Raw genomic sequence first — 19,146 nt, forward strand, 5'->3', positions numbered from 1 at the left:
CCAAAGTATAAAAGGCTTTGAGGCAAATGTAAGTTGATTAAAGCCCTTAAAAGTGTAGTAATTATCTTGTTATATCTTCCTGGCTCAATACTTTGGATAGAGGTTTGTCAGTGACTACAGGGAGAGAGAGACTTCTGTTCTAATTATCTAAACTTACATTTAATTCTAAAAACTCCCAAAATAATGGTCTAATTGAATACTAGCAGGTAAAAATTCAGTGGAAGAGTACATACTACAAACATAGTAATTCTAGCTTCATCCTTTTGTTCATTATCAAATGTGTTGTAACATGTCTGTATTAAAACACTAAGCGAGTTCTTCTGTTCCATGTCTATATTGCTGCATGGGTTTAAAGGACCAAGGCAAGAGTCAGCATTCTCTTCTCCTTTTGTCTCCACCTCACCTCATCACAGAATTGTTACAAAACTGTTTGCTCTGACTCACAGGTGTACATCTCTGAGGAACATACGTGATAATGAAGAGAAGGATTCAGCCTTCCGTGGCATCTGTATGATGATCGGAGTAAACCCTGGGGGGGTTGTTCAGGTAATTCCTGGGAGTGTTGTGTATGTGGTAGCCAAGTCTTAAGAAGTAATTATTTTAAACACATGCATTTATTCTCTCTCACACACACACACTCACTCACTCACTCTCTCACATACACACTTCAAAAGGAATATGCAACATGAAAGTGCTGAATTAGAACTCTTCAAGAATTTAAATACTGCATGTACTCCTGGCTTAAACAAACTTGGGTTTCTACAGTCTCCAGTAATTCTACAGGACCCACGTTAAAAAAAATATATATGTTTGATCAGACAGTAACATTGTAATATTATCACTTAACTTTTCACTATCACTTTAGTGTATTTCTCCCTGGGTAATTACAAACCCTATTTACTGTACCTTACTTTTATCTGTTTGATCTCTCTTGTCATCTGTCAGTTGTAACTGCTAACTTTGTTGATTTATGGAGGAATTCACACCTAACCATTCTACCTCAGTGCCTCCTTTTCCCCCTTTATACTCATGATTTGTGACAAGGTTCACACCAAACTGCTCTGCCTCAGCTCCTCCTCACTTCACTTGTCGTCTTCCCCATAAGAATTCCCAATATGACTTCCCTTCAAGTATCTGATGATGTGAGCTGCACCTCATGAAAGCTCCTTGAAATGAATTTTAGTTTTTAAGTTGCCACTGACATAGGTTAGATTCCTGAGGAGCAATTCACAGATTTTGCGCAGGTTTAGAATGGATGGCAAATCTTTTAATTTTGGTGAGTTTAGACTTTGGCTTTTTCTAAAGAACTCTCATCCTTCTGTAGGATTTTATTTTCTTCTGTGATGCTGTTGCTTCCTGGGTGAACCCAAAGGATGACCTGAGAGACATGTTTTATAAGGTATGGTACTGCAGTGGAATGAGGTTTACTCAGGAATGGATTTCACTCATCCATATTTGTGTAAACAAACATTTGTCTTGGACACATCTCATTTTTCCCTCACTCAAATTGCTAGTTAGGGTTACTTCTTGTTGAATTCACTGGTTCTAATGGAGTTTGTATACAGGCTGGTCCTGCATTGAGCAGGGGGTTGCACTAGATGGCCTGTACTGCCCCTTCTTACTCTATGATTCTGTGATTCTTCTATATCCCTTAGTCAGGGCATGGTCACTGTGGACCATGATTCCAAATTTTAATTAATAATTTTGATCTTTGACTTTCATTTTAAGAGGCTGAGCTCCAATGACTGCACAAGGATACTTGAAAATATGGTGTTGGTATTATTATTTTTCATTGGGAAAACAGAAAAAAAAACTGTGAGGGCAGGGAAGGAGAATTAAGTCCAGCAACTAAATAAAGTTGAAAGAAAAGATATACATAGACAGAAATGTGGCTGGCAGATCTACACATATGTTTCTATAAACAGTTTCCAAATATTTAAAAATAAGCCTTTATGTAACTGCTATAAGTGCCATGCATTCAGGTATCAAGAGGAGTTCTAAGACTCTGACACTGTAGGTTGGGTTTTGAATGTTGACGTTCAAGCCTTAGTAAGGGAACAGAGAAAAAATTATGCTGATATGATACATCTTGTCAGAAAAACTTGTTTATCAAACTCCCAGAATCACTCAGTGAGAGTCTTGCATCCATTCATCTACTGTTTAAGTCAGGATGTTTCACAGTGATAGGTTACAAATTAAATTTTTTTACCAGGTATTTGTTAATCCATGTTGATGATTAACATGTACATTCAAATATAACTGTTGCATTTGCATCCTGTTGATACTTGAAAACATACCTGGAGCCACCTATACATGTTAGTGGAATGAAAAAATGTGCCTTTTCCTTGTGCAGGGATCCTAGGTTCATTCTATGTGAACAGCCTGCTTTGTGAGGAATACAGGCACAATGCAGTCTCCTTTTCTTCCTTCTCAGATTCTTCATGGCTTCAAAGATCAAGTTGGGGAGGACAACTGGCAGCAGTTCTCAGAGCAGTTTCCTCCACTTCTGAAGGAGAGACTAGCTGCGTTCTACGGGGTCTAGATGAAGCAGCAAAACTGTACTCGGTGAGCCCCCAAGCACGTGGGTAAAACTACCACAGCAATCAAGCAGTGACTGGGATGGGGAAAGCAACAAATTGAGAGGAAGGAAGTATAAATCAAGGAGAGCCCTTGGAAGTGAAGAAATTGAAGTAATGGGTGGTAACTGTAGAAGAGGTTTGATAAGTACATCTCCAGATTTGAGCAGAGGATATAAAAATGAGTACATAAATCAAGTAGATGTTTCTGTAGAAGAACCACCCCAACGTCCATGAAATAATTGATATAAGTAATAACTTCCTCCCAGGAAAATCAAATAACTGGACTCGCCCAAAGCGTATATTTAAGAGATGCACCCGTTGAGTTATAGCACCAATAATTAGGCATTTTACTCAATCCTTCACTAAAGAGTCACTGAGTTGTCCAGTATATTCAGAATATTTTTTCTGCATAACGTAAGATCTATGAGGAGAGCAGGTATGAACTTTAAGGCCATATCACATTGTTCTGGTAACACAGGGTTATGTAGCTCGTTATGCCATTTATTCCTGTCACTCCATTTTCTATTTGTTATTTAACATCAACTAATTATAAACAGATACTGTAGGTTTTGTTTTCTACATCAGTTTGAGTTTCCAGGAGCAAAGGGGATTTAATGCAGGAGGGCCATATTTAGATACCAACAGGTGATGCAATAGTAAATTTTGTCATTCAGCAGAAGTTGTCAAGTCCTTTTTCGATCTCAGCTGAGAAAATGACAAACTCATCATAGTGCATCAGTTTGTCCAATGTAAAAATCCCTCTATCAACCTAAGTCTTCTATAAAAAATTCTTCACAATTTTTTAAGTCTGTAATCAGCCTGTAATTTTAATGTAGCATGTGAAAATTGTTCAGATGGATAATGTTGTGACACTTTGCAGCTTTGTTCTCTAGCTGCAGAAACTGCAAGAAGAACAAGGTTTACTTTAGCATAAGCCTGCCCTACTGTATCCCCCTTGGCTGAGAAGATGTTGAGAGGAATCCTTTGGCTATAGGGCCTGTTCGTTACTGTTACCACCTAGTCCAATTTCCCCAAGCACACTTGCTCTCATCCTGGTGATCAGGGTTCAGCCTTTGCCATACTAATGTGGGATTTACAGTGATCAGGGATTACATCACCATCCTCTGGCTTGACCTTTGGCTGTGCTGATGAATTTTGGCTGTGCCCCTAGTGTTGCTATACATGGTAGAAGTGAAATGCCTTGGTTGCCCTGGGCTGTTAGTGGTCCGAATGGGAATTCAGAGCAATGCGGACAGGCCTTGCTGTGTCATATGGGTCAGGTCAGCGACTCAAATATTTTTACCATCTTGCCTGCATTAATATTGACCTTTTTTGTTTCTTCCTTCAGGTTCCTGTGTGCGCTGGGAGGGATACTGGGAACGTCCACAACCCAGTGTTGCAGATCCCTGTTCGTGGGGGGTTAGGGAGGACGGGAAGAGCATTGTGGGACATAAAATGACTTAGCTCCTCATCTCCTGAAATTTACAAAGTTGGGGGGAGGGTGGGCCTCCATGACCAATTTAAACAAAAAACAGAGTATCTCACTGGCAGAAGGAAAGGTCTTTTTGTTTGGAGACCGTTGTTTGTGGACTGGGGTGGGGTGGGGCTCAGCCCAGGGCTGAGAAAGGGGAGCAATCTTAAACTGCAACACTTGAGAAAGGGGATCTAACCAGGGGCCATCATAAAGGACTAGCTAATAATAATAAAGGATAGGGTTTAAGATGCTAAAACGGGATTAAAAGATCTAATGGTTTAAAACCTAGTTGACGAAGTGGGAAGGGTTAAAACTCAATCCAAGGGGATTATACTATTGTGTATTTCCAGTCACCGGTGTTCAAGAGATCAGCTATTCACCTTTTTAAGACTGCATGGTGACCAAGAAGTAGACTAGCAAACCTGTGAGTAGCCCATAATGACTAAGTGTAAAGCATTTTCATCTAGGAATCTTAAGGAAACCCACAAGCCCTTTTTGCCATAGCTGCCGTGGCACTGTGTGCTGGTTGTAATACTCGGAGCAAAGGCAGCCTCTGACATAGTAGGGAGCAGTACTTGTTGTAAGAAATACTGTCGGAGAAGCATGTCTTTATTTTTTAAGAAGATGCCACAGTACAATGAATCTGTTACCCTGTTCAGCTGTTACTTTGTGACACTGCTATTGCATTATTTCAGCTGTAGGAGGCAAGAGAGAGCAAGGAGGGAAACTGAATTCCAACCCAGCGGTGTGACTGGTTGACTGTGGCCCAAAGGCCTGCAGTGCAGAAACCAATGTGCATTTGATGAGTTTCATATGGCACATGATCTCATATGTCCTGCGCTCTTGTGGCCAGAGTGACATAAAGGTTAGATGCACTTTGTGTCTCAAGAGAGTTCTGTGTCACATTTGCCACTTTGGTTTACAAAAGGGGCAGTAAATGCAAGCCAGCGTAGAGGAAGTAATAAAGCAGAGCCCTCCATGCATGGCCAGTGGAAGCTCATAGCTTTTGCTGCATGCCTAACAGGGTTGTTGTCTTAAGAAATTCTCATTCGATCCAAATCAGTTTAGCACCTGGAAATAGAATCCAGGATTTTGCTGAATACATTCGTCTTAGTGAAGCCATAGCTTTTTAATGGTAAGTGGAGAGCATGTGATGTGGAAGCAAGCCTGTTTTTTTTCCCAAGGGCAGCTAGATGGAGGGGCAGGAGGGTTGGGGGAGAAGAGGAACTGCTTCACTAGTAAGAGCAACTTCTGGGGAAGGTAGACGTGTTGGAAGAGAAACAGTCATCTGGAATGTGACATGCAGTCAACATGGATGGTGCGTGTGCAAGGAAGGGTCTGCAAGCGGCGTGCTGACAAGGGTGAGCAGCGAGCTGAGTGACAACTCCCAGCATTCTTCAGAGCAGAACCCAGTGGAACTTTGGAAGTTTCAGGATACACAGATGGGCAGCTGGGTTGAACTGTGCCTAATATCCTGCATTGCTGTGAGGTGTGAGCGATGCTGAAGAAATGCACTGAAGTTGGGCACACCCCTCTTAGGATGAGGGAGTGGTGACGCTTTGAGAATAGTGAGGTGAAGTTTTGAACGTATTTGTGAGATGATTGCTCAGTAACTTAAACTTCACTGACATCCTTTCCCATTTTTCTTTCCATCCCTTGCCTCAGTTTCACACACTCCAGTGCTTGAAGTCTCACCTTTGTCAAACAGTATGCTGGGGTGTTGCAGCAGGCTTTGGGGTGTGAAAAGGATTATTGGGGGTGGCCTCAACTGAGAGCTTTCTCTTTATCTTAAAAGCTTACTTGGTGAGGAGGGGTCACCACTATACTCCTCTGGAGTAACTGGTTCGGAAAAATAATAGTAAACTTGCAAATGCATTCCTCGATTTGTCTTTTTAATAGTGTGGATCTTGAGCAGGTCTCTGAAAGCAATCAGCTCTTTGCATTTTAATGGTTTTATAAGTGGTCCCTCTTGGGCCTCATTCTGAATTTCCCCTGCCTGGGGGTGGGGGGTGGGACATGCACCTCCAGAAGGTTCTATTTACTTCAGCAATTAGTTTTTAAATGCATGGGCAAGAAATGTGCATAGATGGACACCACCTAATAACTTTGTGTTTCTAAACTACATGCCCAGGAATATAGAAAGAAGGCTGTGAACTCTTCATCTAGTGAAGTTTAAGCTACTTTACATGACTGCCTCTTGAAATGGAATTTGTCTTTTTTTTTTGTACAAGTGCTTCTAGTATTGCCTCCTGTTTGTTAATCCTGGATTTGTATATTTGTAAATGTGCCGTAATGTTTCCAATGGTGAAACTGCAGTGTACCTAGTGTTGAAGCAGCTGCTTGCACCTTGCTCAGATGAGATTTTTCTCATTTTATGTATAATTTTTTTGTCAACTAAAAACAATTTCTTGTGAGTCTAGTTTCCATTTTTATTGGCAGTGTGCACTATGTTAACATTTTCTTCTGAGTTCTATACAATCCTAAATATTCAGTTTCTACTAATCTTCCAATGGAGCTTTGCTGCCACGAGGTTGTAGGGGAAGCTGTTTAAGCTATACGGAGTAGAAATATACCTGCTTTTATACAAAAGGCTGACCCAAGAACCCCTTGATCTCCAGTTAGGTTGTGTAACAAACTATGTTGGATTCAGGTGTGTAGCTGTGTTGGTCTGATGCAGTAGTGGCACCTTTAAAACCAATGGAGTTTTATACCTTGACCACGTTGGTCTTAAACATGCCACTGGACTCAAACTTTGTTAAGCTATGCTGCAGGTCTTTGTATAAGACTAAAGAATTACAGCCAGTAAGTACAGACCAGCAACCTAAATGTCTCAAGAGTCTGACTCGATGTATAGCTTCTTTAAGCCCTCTGACATAGCTTTGTCTCAACCCCATAATAGTTGTTATCCTACAACTTTCTACAACCAGTCTCCATGTTTGTTTCTCTTTAGTGTTGCATATAAGCACCTCCTTCAATTTAGCTAATGCGGCAACCTTCTGTTTAAAGAATCACTACGATTGTTTGATGAACTTTATTTTTGAGGCACTGACAAACTTGCACGGTTCATGAGATAGCCACGTGTTAAATGTACTGTTCCTTCCCAGTCTGTTTAATGGTTGCGTCAAGATATTTGCTGTGGGCGGCGGCAGAACGGTGCTGTCCAGCGCTCCCTATTAATCGAATAAAGAGACCGTCCAATTCCAAAGCACCCCTGGGCGTACCTATTGACCTCCCCGCCGAAAGTGCGCTCCTTGCCAGGCCTCCACAGCGGCCGCCTCCGTCCTCTCCTGGCGGAACCCCAGCGACGGCGGCCGAGCACTGCGGCAGGGCCGCGCGAAGGCCGAGACTTTCCCCAGAGGATGTGACGTTTTTCTTTACGCTCCCGGAGGCGGGCGGGCTTGCCGGTGTCGTCATGGCTACGCGCCGGAAGCGCTTTCTCCTTGGCGATGAGACGCGCCCCAGAGAGCGGGCTGCCGGGGCTCCTGAGCCCAGCGTGAGGGGGCGGGCGGGGCGGGGCGGAGGCGCCTTGTCCGGAGGGAGGGACGGAGAGAGGGGCGCTGGCTCTCCGCGGCTGCCGGGTAAGGAAGGGCGGCCAGTCGGGGGGCTGCGCGTGCTGCCTGGTGGGCTTCCCCCTTCCGCGCGTGCTGGCAGGAGGTCGCCGCTGCCCTGCTCCTTTCCTGCCCATCAGCGGAGAACGGCGGTGCCTCGATTTCCCCTGCCGGGCTGGTCTGTCCCAGAGCCCCGTCCCTCAAAGGAAGCGAGGTCTGACCGGGGGGGGGGGAGGTGGGTGCCCTGCTGGGCTGGTTGGTTCGGTCGTGCCCGCCCCGCACAGCGCAGCGCGGCCAGCGAGGGGGAGAACGGGAGAGCTGCTTTCTTGCCACCGTTCTTTGCACACCTCAGTTTCACACAGGACGGTTGTTATCATCAAAGGATCGTACAGTGTACAGTTGACGTGGGAAGAAAACAGCCACAACAATGGAGTACGCAGTAGGGAGCCACATGGGGGCAGGGATGAGCAAGGCAACTTCAGGTCAGTTCCCTGCCGGAAGTTCTGCGACTTTGGTCAAACAAATCAAAGCAGGTGCCGGTGGCTACCTTGCAGCATTCTCCACTCAGACCCTGGTCAGCTCTCTCTCTGGTTTTAATGTTGAAGACTGCAGATTTTGCATAGGGGTATAGGAACTGGTAAACCCCTGTGCAAGCACTGAGCCATGTCTGACCCTTGGGGTGACGTTTTCTTGGTAGACTCAATACAGGGGGTTTGCCATTCCCTTCCCCAGTCATCACTGTTTTAACCCCCAGCAAGCTAGGTACTCATTTTTCCAACCTCAGAAGGAGGTCGGTAAAATGAGAACCCAGCTTGCTGGGGGGTAAACAGTAATGACTGGGGAAGGGAATGGCAAACCCCCTGTATTGAGTCTGCCAAGAAAACGCTAGAGGGCGCCACCCCAAGGGTCAAACATGACCTGGTGCTTGCACAGGAGATACCGTTACCTTATAGGAACTGGATTGTTTGTAAGATCTTTGTTACAGCAATGAAGAGGGGGATTCTGACAGTGAAATGAACACACCTATGATGTTGCTCAGTACTGTGCATTATTAAGTGGTGTTGTTGTTTAACATGAGTTTTCTGACCTGTCCACGTGTTTCCTCCAGGTTTCTTTAGGATTTTGTCTAAGGAAACTTTGATAAGTTAAGAACTTCCAACGTCCTGCTGCCTGTATGAGACTAAGATAACCTTATTGTGAGTTCCTGATTTGTGCAGGCAGTTGGACTAGATGACCCTAGAGAGACCCTACTAACATTATGATTCTTGGGGGAAATCCTTTTATCTAGATTAACATAGGACACCCCCCCCCCTCCCAACAAAGCACTTTGGTATAATTTCCAGTGCATAGCTTGTTGTTTACCTTGTAGAAGACCATTTACTCCTGCTGAAAAACATACTGGTGGTAAAACTGCATGTGATCTCAGTTCTAGAGGTTGTTGCTTTTAACATTCTGTTTCTGTTCCCCACATAGCCATGGATGCAGATCCAGATCATTCTGTTGCACTTCAAGCTTCTGACAATGATTCTGACACAGAGACCAAAATTGATCCAGATGCCCAGGCTCAAGAGTACATTGCACGTGTTCTTGGTCCTTCAAGCCAGTCTGCTCAGGCATTCCAGTGTCTGCCCCCAGAGACTCTCTCAGTCGGTGGGCTGACCCAAGTGTCTGAGCACAGGTCACCCGTCCTAGAGCTAAAGAAATCTCCAGTTAGTGATGACATGGTCTCTGGGCTATTGTCTCTTCCTCTTGAGCTGATCTTGGAGATCTGTTCCTACTTGCAGGCCGGGTTTGTCCTGAGTGTCCTCCCTTTAGTCTGTCGGACACTGAGGGACATTGTGCAGGACAGAATTATTTGGAGAAGTCGCCTACAGAAGCGAATTGGCAGTTGCTACCCAGTTGTGGAAGGTGAGCTTTTGTGCTAATTTTGCATATGGATTAATGAGATATTTGGCTACTGGTTATTTTTATTTCTTCCCCAAGTGAATAGAACTGGCAAATTACTAAAACAGCGATTTTCTGACTTCTTGGGAAGCAGAACCCATGCTTCTAAATTTTGATTTTTGCTGTTTTGTCCTCCCAGCATAAAATGCAAGAAGTGGCTTACAGTAAAGCAGTATAGAAGAAGAAGAGTTGGTTCTTTTCTCTACCTGAAGGAGTCTCAAAGTGGCTTACAATCATCTTCCCTTTCCTCTCCCCACAACAGCCACCCAGTAGGTTAGGCTGATAGAGCTCTGATATTACTGCTCAGTCAGAACAACTTTCTCAGTGCTGTGGTGAGCCCAAGGTCACCCAGCAGGCTGCATGTGGGGAGCACGGAATCAAACCCAACTCAACAAATTTGAAGTCTGTACTCCTATCCAATACCCCAAGCTGTTTTTCTCATTTAACATCTATAAGCACATAGCATTACTGAGTAACAGCCTGTGTTTCATGGCTATTTGAGAAATACTATTCTTGAGGGTTGAAATATAGGAAAAGTTGTAGATGGGGTTTTCCTATTCTTCTGCTTGAAGGGGAGGAAGAGGTGTGTAGATGATTTAAACAAGTAAAAATTATTGTTTGCTGTTTCTTTTGCTCACCCACTAATGACTGTACTATTTTTATTTGTTTATACCCTGCTTTTTTCCCCAATGGGCACCCAAACCAGCTATCAACGTTGTTCTCCCCTCCTCTTCTTCATCCTCACAACAACAGCCCTGGGAAGTAAGTTAGGCTGAGAGGGAGTGAGTTGTCTGAGATCACCCAGTGATCTTCCATAGTAAAGCGGGAGTTAGGATGGGTTTCTCCTGTAAACCAGATTATGGTTTTATGACAGTTGTTTTGAACTCACTTTGGAAGTTTTTGAACTGTGATTCTTTTTTTAAATGAACAAATTCTTGGGTGGTTGTGAAGATGTACCCATTTAATCCTTCTGCCATTTTTCTTCCATTTTCCTGTTGTAAATAGAAAACCATTCCTTTTATTTTTGGGAGAATCATAGCAATGCTCAGATTGGGATTTCTTCTTGACACCACACTGATAATTTGAGCCACTGATTCTGAAATTAGATATTGCCCTTTCTGTTCCAAAAATGATATAACTGAATAGACCACAAACCAGTTCTGTAATGAAGCTGCTGCTTCTACTTATTTTGATATTTTATATGTGTCATTTGTATGTATTTTTCTTTGTAAATGACTATGAGAATACTTGTTTGGAAAAATGGTGCATAACTACTGTAAACAAAATTTGCTTGTCATTGTCTGTATAGCCTAAAGAAAAATCTGGATTTCTTTTAAGCTCCATCCATGTCTCAATAGATGATGAATTTAACTGGCCAGCTGCCTGCATTGAATTAGAGAAACATCTCCAGCAATGGGCAGAGGATGGCAAGAACACAGAGTACTTTTCACTAGCAGATGGGCACTTTGCTTCAGTTGACTCTGTACTGCTCCTCCAGGTAAAAGATGCTAGATTTCAGTGTAGTAGTATATTACTTTTTGACATAACATGTCGTTCTATGAGTACATGACCAGTCATAGAGTTGTGTTAGCAAGAGCCCTCCGCGGTCTGGGACCCACATACTTGAGGGACCGCCTGACGCCCTGTGCCCCCCACAGGGCCTTACGCTCCGCGGGGACTAATGTTGGTGGTTCCTGGCCCCCGGGAGGCACATCTGGCCTCAACCAGGGCCAGAGCCTTTTCGGTCCTGGCCCCTACTTGGTGGAATGAGCTCCCAGAAGAGCTGCGGGCCTTGCAGGATTTACCAGCTTTCCGCAGGGCCTGCAAAATGGCGCTCTTTCACCAGGCTTATGGCTGAGGCCGGCGCCACCTGGTGAGATCGGGTCCCCCTCTTCTGCAGTCCTTTCAGGCTATCTCTGGTCTCCTCCTTGGGTAATGTCGCCGTGTTTGTTGGTTGATGTGTTTATGTATTAGCATGGTTTTTATGTATTAGGGGGTTTTATTGTGGGGGGGAGGTTATATGCTGTTACCCGCCACGAGCCTTAGGGGAGTGGCAGGCTATAAATCCAAATACTACGTAGTAGTAGTAGTAGTAGTAGTAGTAGTAGTAGTAGTGCTGTATTTGCATTTGACAAAATGTCTCTATGATCATTCACATGGAAGGGGACATTTTCCAGATTTAATCCAGGAGACTGACAATAGAGATTCTTGTTCTGACCCACTGTGTTCCATTTCTTTTGGAGGCCTTGGAACAGAGAGCTGATGATCTCATCTTTAAGACATGTTCTTCTACAGATTGAGCAGGGTGTAGTGACTGCCTTTTAAAAATGGGTGGAGTGTGAGCTTTCTGCTGCCAGTCTGAAAAGTTATCCAGTTATTATCTGTTTACATCTCTGCTGTGTCCTGCAAAACTCTTTCTGCTCTTGCCTGTGCTGTGCCCATGATGCCTTTCCTTGCTGTTTAACACTCTGGTATCTTTGCCCAGTTATTCCAGATATTTCACTCAAAATGAGCTGTGGCCAGTTGAATAGTCACCTCACATCAATAACTTGGGCCTCCCCCTGTCCTCCATTCCTCCTAGTGACACCCATGGTGGCAAAATTACCATCTCTGAAACTACTGTAATCAACTATTGGTGCTGATAGTTGTTTAATGTATTGTTGTAAGGTTTACAGATATTGTTTTTATTGATTTATTGGCAATCCAAAATGTATTGTTTTATTGCTGATTGCATATCCAGACTATTGTTCATAGCCGAGACAGCTAGTCCGAGAGGAATGCTCTACACATCAATCAATGTATAATAAATAAATAACATATGTATCACTGCATTATTTTTCTTCAGGCAGATGTCAAGTTTTAGCTGCCTGCCCTTACCTAGTCTACTATTCAGAAGGGACCCTGGCATATTTCTTTTAGATGTTCATTTGTTCTCCTATCCAGGATGGGGAGCTGTGCATCTCAGGTTCTCGAGACCGAAATGTCAACTTGTGGGACCTGAGACAGTTAGGCAAAGCACCAGAAAAAGTGCTTGTGAAGGCATTGGGAACGGAGCGCAATGGGACACACAAGGTAATCGGAATCCGCAGCCTGTGATCTATATTTCCAGTAGTGGGTAGTTTTCATTTCCAAATATGATCCTAACCTGTTTATACCACATGAAAACTCTTAAATAAAAAAGTATTTAAATACCCAGAAATAAGCTTAAATGTTCCAAACAGGAACTGCAACTCATCAATCTGATTTCCGCCCACTCTCCAATCAAAACATCAAAGCAGACTGTCACTGCACTGAGGAAATGGAGCTGATGCCTGAACTCTTTTGTCCCAGTTTCTCTTGTCTGCACTGATGCTGTACTGGAAGTAACATTCCTTGGAGGACAAACCCTCAGGATCTCCCCCAGCTGCATTACGAGTCGCTTTCTCCATTTTCTCCAGGGGGAGCAGACAACAAAAAAGACTAGTTCTCTTGGGTTCTGTCTATCAGTATGACATTCTAATTCCAGTTTCCTCCACAGAGCTTGGGGTGGTGTACATGGTTCTCCCCTCCTCTGTTTTGTCCTTACGGCAACTCTCTGCGGGGGGTGAGGCTGTGCATATGTGGTTGGCCCAAGGGCACCCTGTGAGCTTCATAACCTCCAACCCTGGTCTCTGCAGTTGTAGGCCAAGTACTGTCACCACTGCAGCTTCGTGGCTGTCAATACTGGGTCTGTCTATATTACGTGAAACTAGTCCCTGCTTTCAAGCAGTCCCTGTTAATAAGGAATTGCCACATGTTTTTGTGTGTGCTACCAGAATGAGATTGTGTAGCTTCTCAAGAGCTGGAGAGAACGCTAAAACAGACTTTTAAATCTTTTGCCATTAGGGGTGGGTCTGGTCGCTGGCTGCAAGAGACAACCGGGTATGCTCCGGTTCCTGGGACAGTACAGTGAAGCTTTGGGACATAGCTGCTGATGGGCAGCAGTTTGGAGAAATCAGGTAACATTCCCTTAGCAGTTCATACTCAGGGAGTCTAAAATAAGAACTGCAGAAGCTGGGATTTTACTGCTGAATAAAGGGACAGGTCTCAGTATTCTGGGCCCTCAGGCAATATTGAGAGAGTGAGACATTAGAGCGTTTGCTCAGGCTGGCATTTGTAGGGCATAGCCTTGCAAACCATGACCAGCAGGAGAGAGCTGTGGCTGGGCAGAGGCTTATCAGCTCCAAAGTGAGCATTCTGGCCCTTCACCTGGTTTTTCCTTCTCGTCCTAGAGGGAAAGCAGCTGTGTTGTGCCTTTCTTACCTGCCTGACATCCTTGTCACAGGAACCTATGACAAGAAGGTGACAGTGTATGACCCACGAGGTTAGTGCCATCTGTTTTCAGTGGTACTGGTGCCTTGATCTGTCACAAACTTGTTTTCAGTGCCTTTCATTCACTATTTTGGAAAGGAACTCCACGGTGTGTTTTTCCTTGCTTTATCCTTTTACTCCCTGTCCTTCTCATTCCGCCTCCCCATCCGCCCCTTCCCTTTAGTCAGCTAAGTATGAACACAAAATCTGTTCAGCTTGAATTAGGAGCCTGGCAAACCCGGCTCAGTTACAAGTAGCCAATGGAGCTGAGGGTATAGAGCAGGGATTCCAATCCAGGACTCCCGGGGAACCCTGAGGTTACATGAGAGCTCCCAGGGGTTATGTGGCCATTCCCAGAAGTTTGGATGGCTGCTACATCACTGGACATTGCTGGTATCCACTTCTCCTGTTGCTATACAGGCCTAGTCTCTCCACAGTGGAAAAATAGTGATAGATTGATTGGTTGTCTGGCTCCCATATCCTACTTCCCTGAACGGGCATGTCACCATTTACAGGGTTCCTTCAAGCCAGAAAAATATTTCAGGGGTTTCTCCCTGGTCAAAAGGTTGGTATAGCGTAAAGCTGTTTATTCCCTTCTTGAGAAGGAGAAAGACAAATGCAGGCAGTTACAAAAGACAGAGGTGCACCCCTCCCAGCCAGGCCTCTTTGCTTTAAGACAACGTGCATAGTTAGCCCTCAGCCCTTTCACATTGTAATTACCCGCCACGAGCCGCAAGGGAGTGGCGGGCTATATATCTAATAATAATAATAATGCGGGAGGATAGTGGCTCTTCAGTGCACTTGCTTGGACTAGGAACAGGTCACTCTGTCTATTGTGTAACAGTGAGCTAGCCCAAGACTAGTTGGGAGGAGCTTGCCAAGGTTCCCCCAGAGGAAGCTCCATGCTCTCTTCTGATCACAGTTGCTTCCCAGGGAACAGAAAGTGATGGTCGCTGGAGGACTGTGACTTGCTAGGGAGAGACCATGTGTGAAGCGTCAGCTGATGGAGCTGTTAGTTTTGGGAAATCTGGTTGTCGGGGACTGTGCCCTTGTGATGCATCTCTTGGGCCCTCTCTTGCAGCTCCTCAGCCTCTTGTAAAGAGCCGCAAGCTCCATTCCAATGCAGTCCTGTCCCTCGTGGCTGACGAGCGCTTCATCATCTCTGGCAGTGAGGATCGGACACTGGTGTTTTTTGACCGACGGACCAACAGTGTCCTCCAGAGGCTACAGGTGAGAGAGAGAAAGATCAATGATTCTCCTTTTCCTAACTATGATAGCCAAACATTCCATAGGAAAGAACCCAGTTTGTGCCTGTTTTTTCTTGAATTTGTAATGAGAATCTTTGGCCCTTCTTTCTCTGTGTGGATGTGGGATTACTGTGAAATGTACCATAAAACAAAGCTCTGTCTATATTGTGTCCAGCTTGGCAGCTGTTTTTATTCAGTATCACTGCAGGTGTGGTTTGGCCAAAACTAATATGTGCAGTGGGTACTTACTCGTGGTCTCACCCACCTGTTCCCTAGTCTGAATATTGTCCTCTGTCGAGAGAAGTCTTTCCATTTTCTTCCGAGTCATGCCAACAGTCATCTTTAGCACCAGGATTTTCTTCCATGTTAGTATTGGCAGGCATTTCTGAGCCTCTTTTGCTTTCCACTGCACCATGTTGATCTAGCTGTTTCACTGAATTACCTGCCAATATTTGGTGCATCTTCTTTATTCCTGTTTTTGGAAGTGACATCCATTTATTTGCTTCCCTAGCTGGACTCCTATCTCCTCACCATGTCGTACCAGGGTTGCCAGCTGTGGGCTGGAGACAACCATGGGCTGCTGTATGTTTTTCAGAACCGAGGAGACAGCTTTCAGCATGTCAAGGTATTCAAGAAGAATGTAGCTCTCAGGGAGGCAGGGAAAGATGATACACCGCCACCCACCAAACAAGCTGTTCCTCCATAAGCTTAAATACGATACCACTTGAAGTTGATTGTGGCTGTGTTTTAAAACACTGTTAAGATTCACAGTGGAAATATCATGAGCTCTGATCAAAAAAATCCCACTTTATTTATAGTCATTTAGACCAGAACACACAAGCTTTGAACAATTGGGGGCAGTTTTTGTTTTGCCAGCTGCAACAGAAGCTAGACCTAAAACAGAAAGAAAGCAGGTTCCTCAAAATGAAAGTGCCATACTACGGACATTCCAGGTTCTGTAAAATGAGGCCAGCCTGCTTGTATTGGCTGTCTTGGTGCATTCAGAGCCTCACTGTTTTTTCTCTCTGCAGTACTATGATGTAGGCCACCGTTCTCAGATCACTGGAGTCCAACACTCGCTGGGCACTCTGTACACAGCTTCGACTGACAAGACACTGCGTGTAAGAATTGGTACCAAAATTACAGATCTGTGATCCATGGTCAGGCTTAGATCCATGGTATCCTCCCCTCCTGTATCTGCAGGGGCAAAGCTCAATTTCTCTATGCTCTTTCTCAACTTTGTACAACAAGAAAGATGTCCCTGGCCACAAGGGAACCGGAAATCTGTTTGCCAGTTGTGGATCATGAAAGGAGTGTGAGGACTCATGGCTTAGAGTAGAAATCATGAAGAAGAGCAAGGGCCACCATCTTTGATTTGGTTTACAGACTAATGCCTTCAGGGTATCCTAGCTGTCTCCTGTCCTTTTGCAAAACTGAGCTCTGTCATAGTTGCACTGGTTCAGGCCTCTCATGATGCAGGACTCATCTGCTCCTTTTCCCCTGGTGCTCTCTTTGTGTTTCCTACAGTCAAGCAACTCTCTCAGATTGCACTCAAAGGGTTCTTGTTTGTCATCCTCTTAGAGAGGAATATCTCAGGGCTCTGTCCTGGGCCCTGTATTGTTCAACATATTTATAAATGATCTGGATGAAGGAGTATAGGGGTGCTTATTAAATTCGCAGATGATACTAAACTGGGAGAGGTAGCAAACACAGAAGAAGACAGAATCAGGATACAGGATGATCTGGACAGACTGGAAAACTGAAATAAAATGAATTTCAATAATGATAAATGTAAACTCAGCATTAGGTAGGAAAAATCAAATGCATCATTAAAAGGTGGGGGAGGCTTGTCTTGGCAGTAGTATGTGTGAAAAGTCTCTAGTAGTCTTAGTAGACCAAACACTGAAGATGAGTTATTGCTGTGATTTGGTGGCTAAAAAGGGAAATGGGATTTGGGGCTGTATCAAAAGAAGTATAGTGTCCAGATCGCACAAGGTCATGGTTCTGCTTTACTCTGCTCTGGTTAGACTTCACTTAGAGTACCATATTCAGTGTTGGGCACCACAATTAAAGAAGGATGTAGACAAACTGGAGTATGTCCAGAGTAGGGCAATGAAGATGGCGAGGGGTTTGGAGACCAAGTCATTTGAGGGAAGGTTGAGGGAGCTTGGTCCGTTTGGCCTGGAGAGACGATGACTAAGAGTTGATACGATAACCAACTTCAGGTATTTGAAATGATATATATAGGATGGAGCAGAGCTGCTTTCTGTTGCTCCAGAGGGTCAGATCAGAACCAATTTTGTTGAAATTAATTCAAAATAATTTTCAGCTAAACATCTGGAAGAAGTTCCTAACAGAGCAGTTCCTTAGAGGGACAGGCTTCCTCAAGAGGTTTTTAAGCAGAGGCTAGATAACCATCTGACAGAAATGCTGATTCTTTAAACGAATGCAGATTGTGAGTGGGTGGGCAGGAAGAGTTGCGTCAGTGCTTGGCTCTTTGGCCCTTTCTTGCATGCCTGGGGGAATGCCGATCACCACTTTGGGTCAGAAGGCAAATTTCCTCCAGGACAGACTGGCCAGGGATTCTGGTTGTTGTTTTTTGGGGGGTGTGGGGGAGAGGCATCACCTGGACATGGAATTGGAGTCACTGTGGATGGGCAGGTAGTTGTGAGTTTCCTGCATTGTGCAGGAAGTTGGACTAGATGATCCTGTAGATCCCTTCTAGTTCTTGTGATTCTATTCTATGATTCCTATGTTTCAGCCTCTAGCCCTAAATCCTTTATATTTCTCTTCCCAGGTCCACATTCCCACAGATCCACCAAAGACTATCTGTTCACGGACACACAGCAGCATGCTAAGTGGGGTAAGGACAATTGGATGGGGAATGGCAGTGCTCCCACCTGGGAGCTGAGAGATGGGGAAGGTTGTGGGTGGAAGCATCTGCAGCTGATTAGGCACCCAAGTATAGGTGGCTTCTGTGAGATTAGCGCCACCTGCTGGGCTAATTCACCCACCCACCTTTCCTCTCCTTTATTTTGCAGATCAGTGTTGCAGGGAACATAGCTGTAGCTGCTTCAGGTGGTCTCTCTCTGGAGGTCTGGAGGCTCCCTGTGTGATGAAGAGCCAGTGACTGATCGGTGCCTCCCACTGCAGGGGTGCCAAGTTCTGCGTCTCGGGCAGCCTCCTCTTGGGGACTGGAGTCCCAGTGCCTGTTGAGATTTTGGTTCTGTTTGTATGCTCTGTGTGTCCATGAGTTCAGGGGTGGGGCTGAGGTTGAAGCTTCAGCCTGAGCTAGTCCTGGGGGCTTGTCCCATCTGTGCACATCCAAAGCCCCCCCCCCCCCCCAGCTATCGTGTCTCTCTAGAATGGTGCTCACTTAGACTCTGCCTCTCCTGGGTGGACACTCACTGCTAAGCTGGCTGCACATTCCAGAGGAGAGCTGCCAGTTGAGTCACACAGTGGGGTGAGGTGAACTAGCTGGTTCTGCAGTGAACAGCTGCAGTATTCTGGGCACCGCTCTAGCCCTGGAAACATCAGCTTGAGCAAAAGGAGGCGGAAGGTCGGCAGCATAGAGGCTGGAGCTTGCAATCAGGCAGACATGACCCTGGAGCCACCAAATATGGATCCGTGTTTACAGTTTAATTAAAAATGTTCTCTTGTGGTGGTTCATCCATGGTGGTAGCACATTGTTTATTTCTGACGGTTCGTGATCTACTTTTCTGAATGCCACTGTCTTGTGGTTCTCGATTTAGAAGTAAGGTGAGATGTATGGAAGGACTGGGCTGTGTGGTTTTTCTTATCAACTGTTGTTTCCAGCCAGCTGTGCTGGGTCACAGATTAAGGGGGCACTTCTAAGCTACTTGTTTTGGATGCACATTCCTTTCAAGCCTGTGGAACGTACCAGCATTGCCATTGTGATACAAGCGCATAAAACAAAGTGTGCTACTGGATTTATCCATCTCCACTTCACATGTGTAGAAATAATTCAAAGCACATGTGTGTATTTTAAGCACATCATGTGGAAA

At 44.8% G+C, this 19,146-nt stretch overlaps 2 protein-coding genes across 6 annotated transcripts in view; both read left to right on the forward strand.

The window, feature by feature from the left end:
* Positions 1-6,467, forward strand: part of TNPO2 (transportin 2) — a 33,515-nt gene extending 27,048 nt beyond the window's left edge. For all 4 annotated transcript variants that reach the window (XM_077327257.1, XM_077327255.1, XM_077327258.1 and 1 more), the window contains exons 22-25: positions 447-546; positions 1,325-1,399; positions 2,435-2,565; positions 3,928-6,467. In XM_077327257.1, coding sequence (XP_077183372.1) covers positions 447-546; positions 1,325-1,399; positions 2,435-2,542 — 283 coding nt within the window. In that variant the 3' untranslated portion in view covers positions 2,543-2,565; positions 3,928-6,467. The remainder of the gene's footprint in view (positions 1-446; positions 547-1,324; positions 1,400-2,434; positions 2,566-3,927) is intronic.
* Positions 6,468-6,623: 156 nt separating this feature from the next.
* FBXW9 (F-box and WD repeat domain containing 9) lies at positions 6,624-18,792 on the forward strand. 2 transcript variants are annotated; one of them, XM_077327259.1, is made up of 11 exons: positions 6,624-7,631; positions 9,075-9,509; positions 10,904-11,043; positions 12,489-12,617; positions 13,410-13,522; positions 13,796-13,887; positions 14,956-15,104; positions 15,633-15,746; positions 16,153-16,242; positions 17,919-17,984; positions 18,163-18,792. In XM_077327259.1, the coding sequence occupies exons 1-11, from the start codon at positions 7,139-7,141 to the stop codon at positions 18,235-18,237; spliced, it is 1,896 nt and encodes a 631-aa protein (XP_077183374.1). In that variant the 5' UTR covers positions 6,624-7,138; the 3' UTR covers positions 18,238-18,792. The 2 variants fall into 2 exon arrangements, with proteins under 2 accessions (XP_077183374.1, XP_077183375.1); XM_077327260.1 differs by having other exon boundaries at positions 7,571-8,083.
* Positions 18,793-19,146: the final 354 nt, after the last annotated feature.

Source organism: Paroedura picta, chromosome 3, assembly GCF_049243985.1.
Source record: "Paroedura picta isolate Pp20150507F chromosome 3, Ppicta_v3.0, whole genome shotgun sequence".
NCBI lineage: Eukaryota > Metazoa > Chordata > Lepidosauria > Squamata > Gekkonidae > Paroedura > Paroedura picta.

Coding starts and splice junctions, on each gene's coding strand:
- FBXW9 (XM_077327259.1), top strand. CDS start 7,139: ATGTACTGTTCCTTCCCAGTCTGTTTAATGGTTGCGTCAAGATATTTG. Junction 13,523..13,795: donor CAGCAGTTTGGAGAAATCAG/GTAACATTCCCT, acceptor TTCTCGTCCTAG/AGGGAAAGCAGCTGTGTTGT. Junction 17,985..18,162: donor ACAGCAGCATGCTAAGTGGG/GTAAGGACAATT, acceptor TTTATTTTGCAG/ATCAGTGTTGCAGGGAACAT.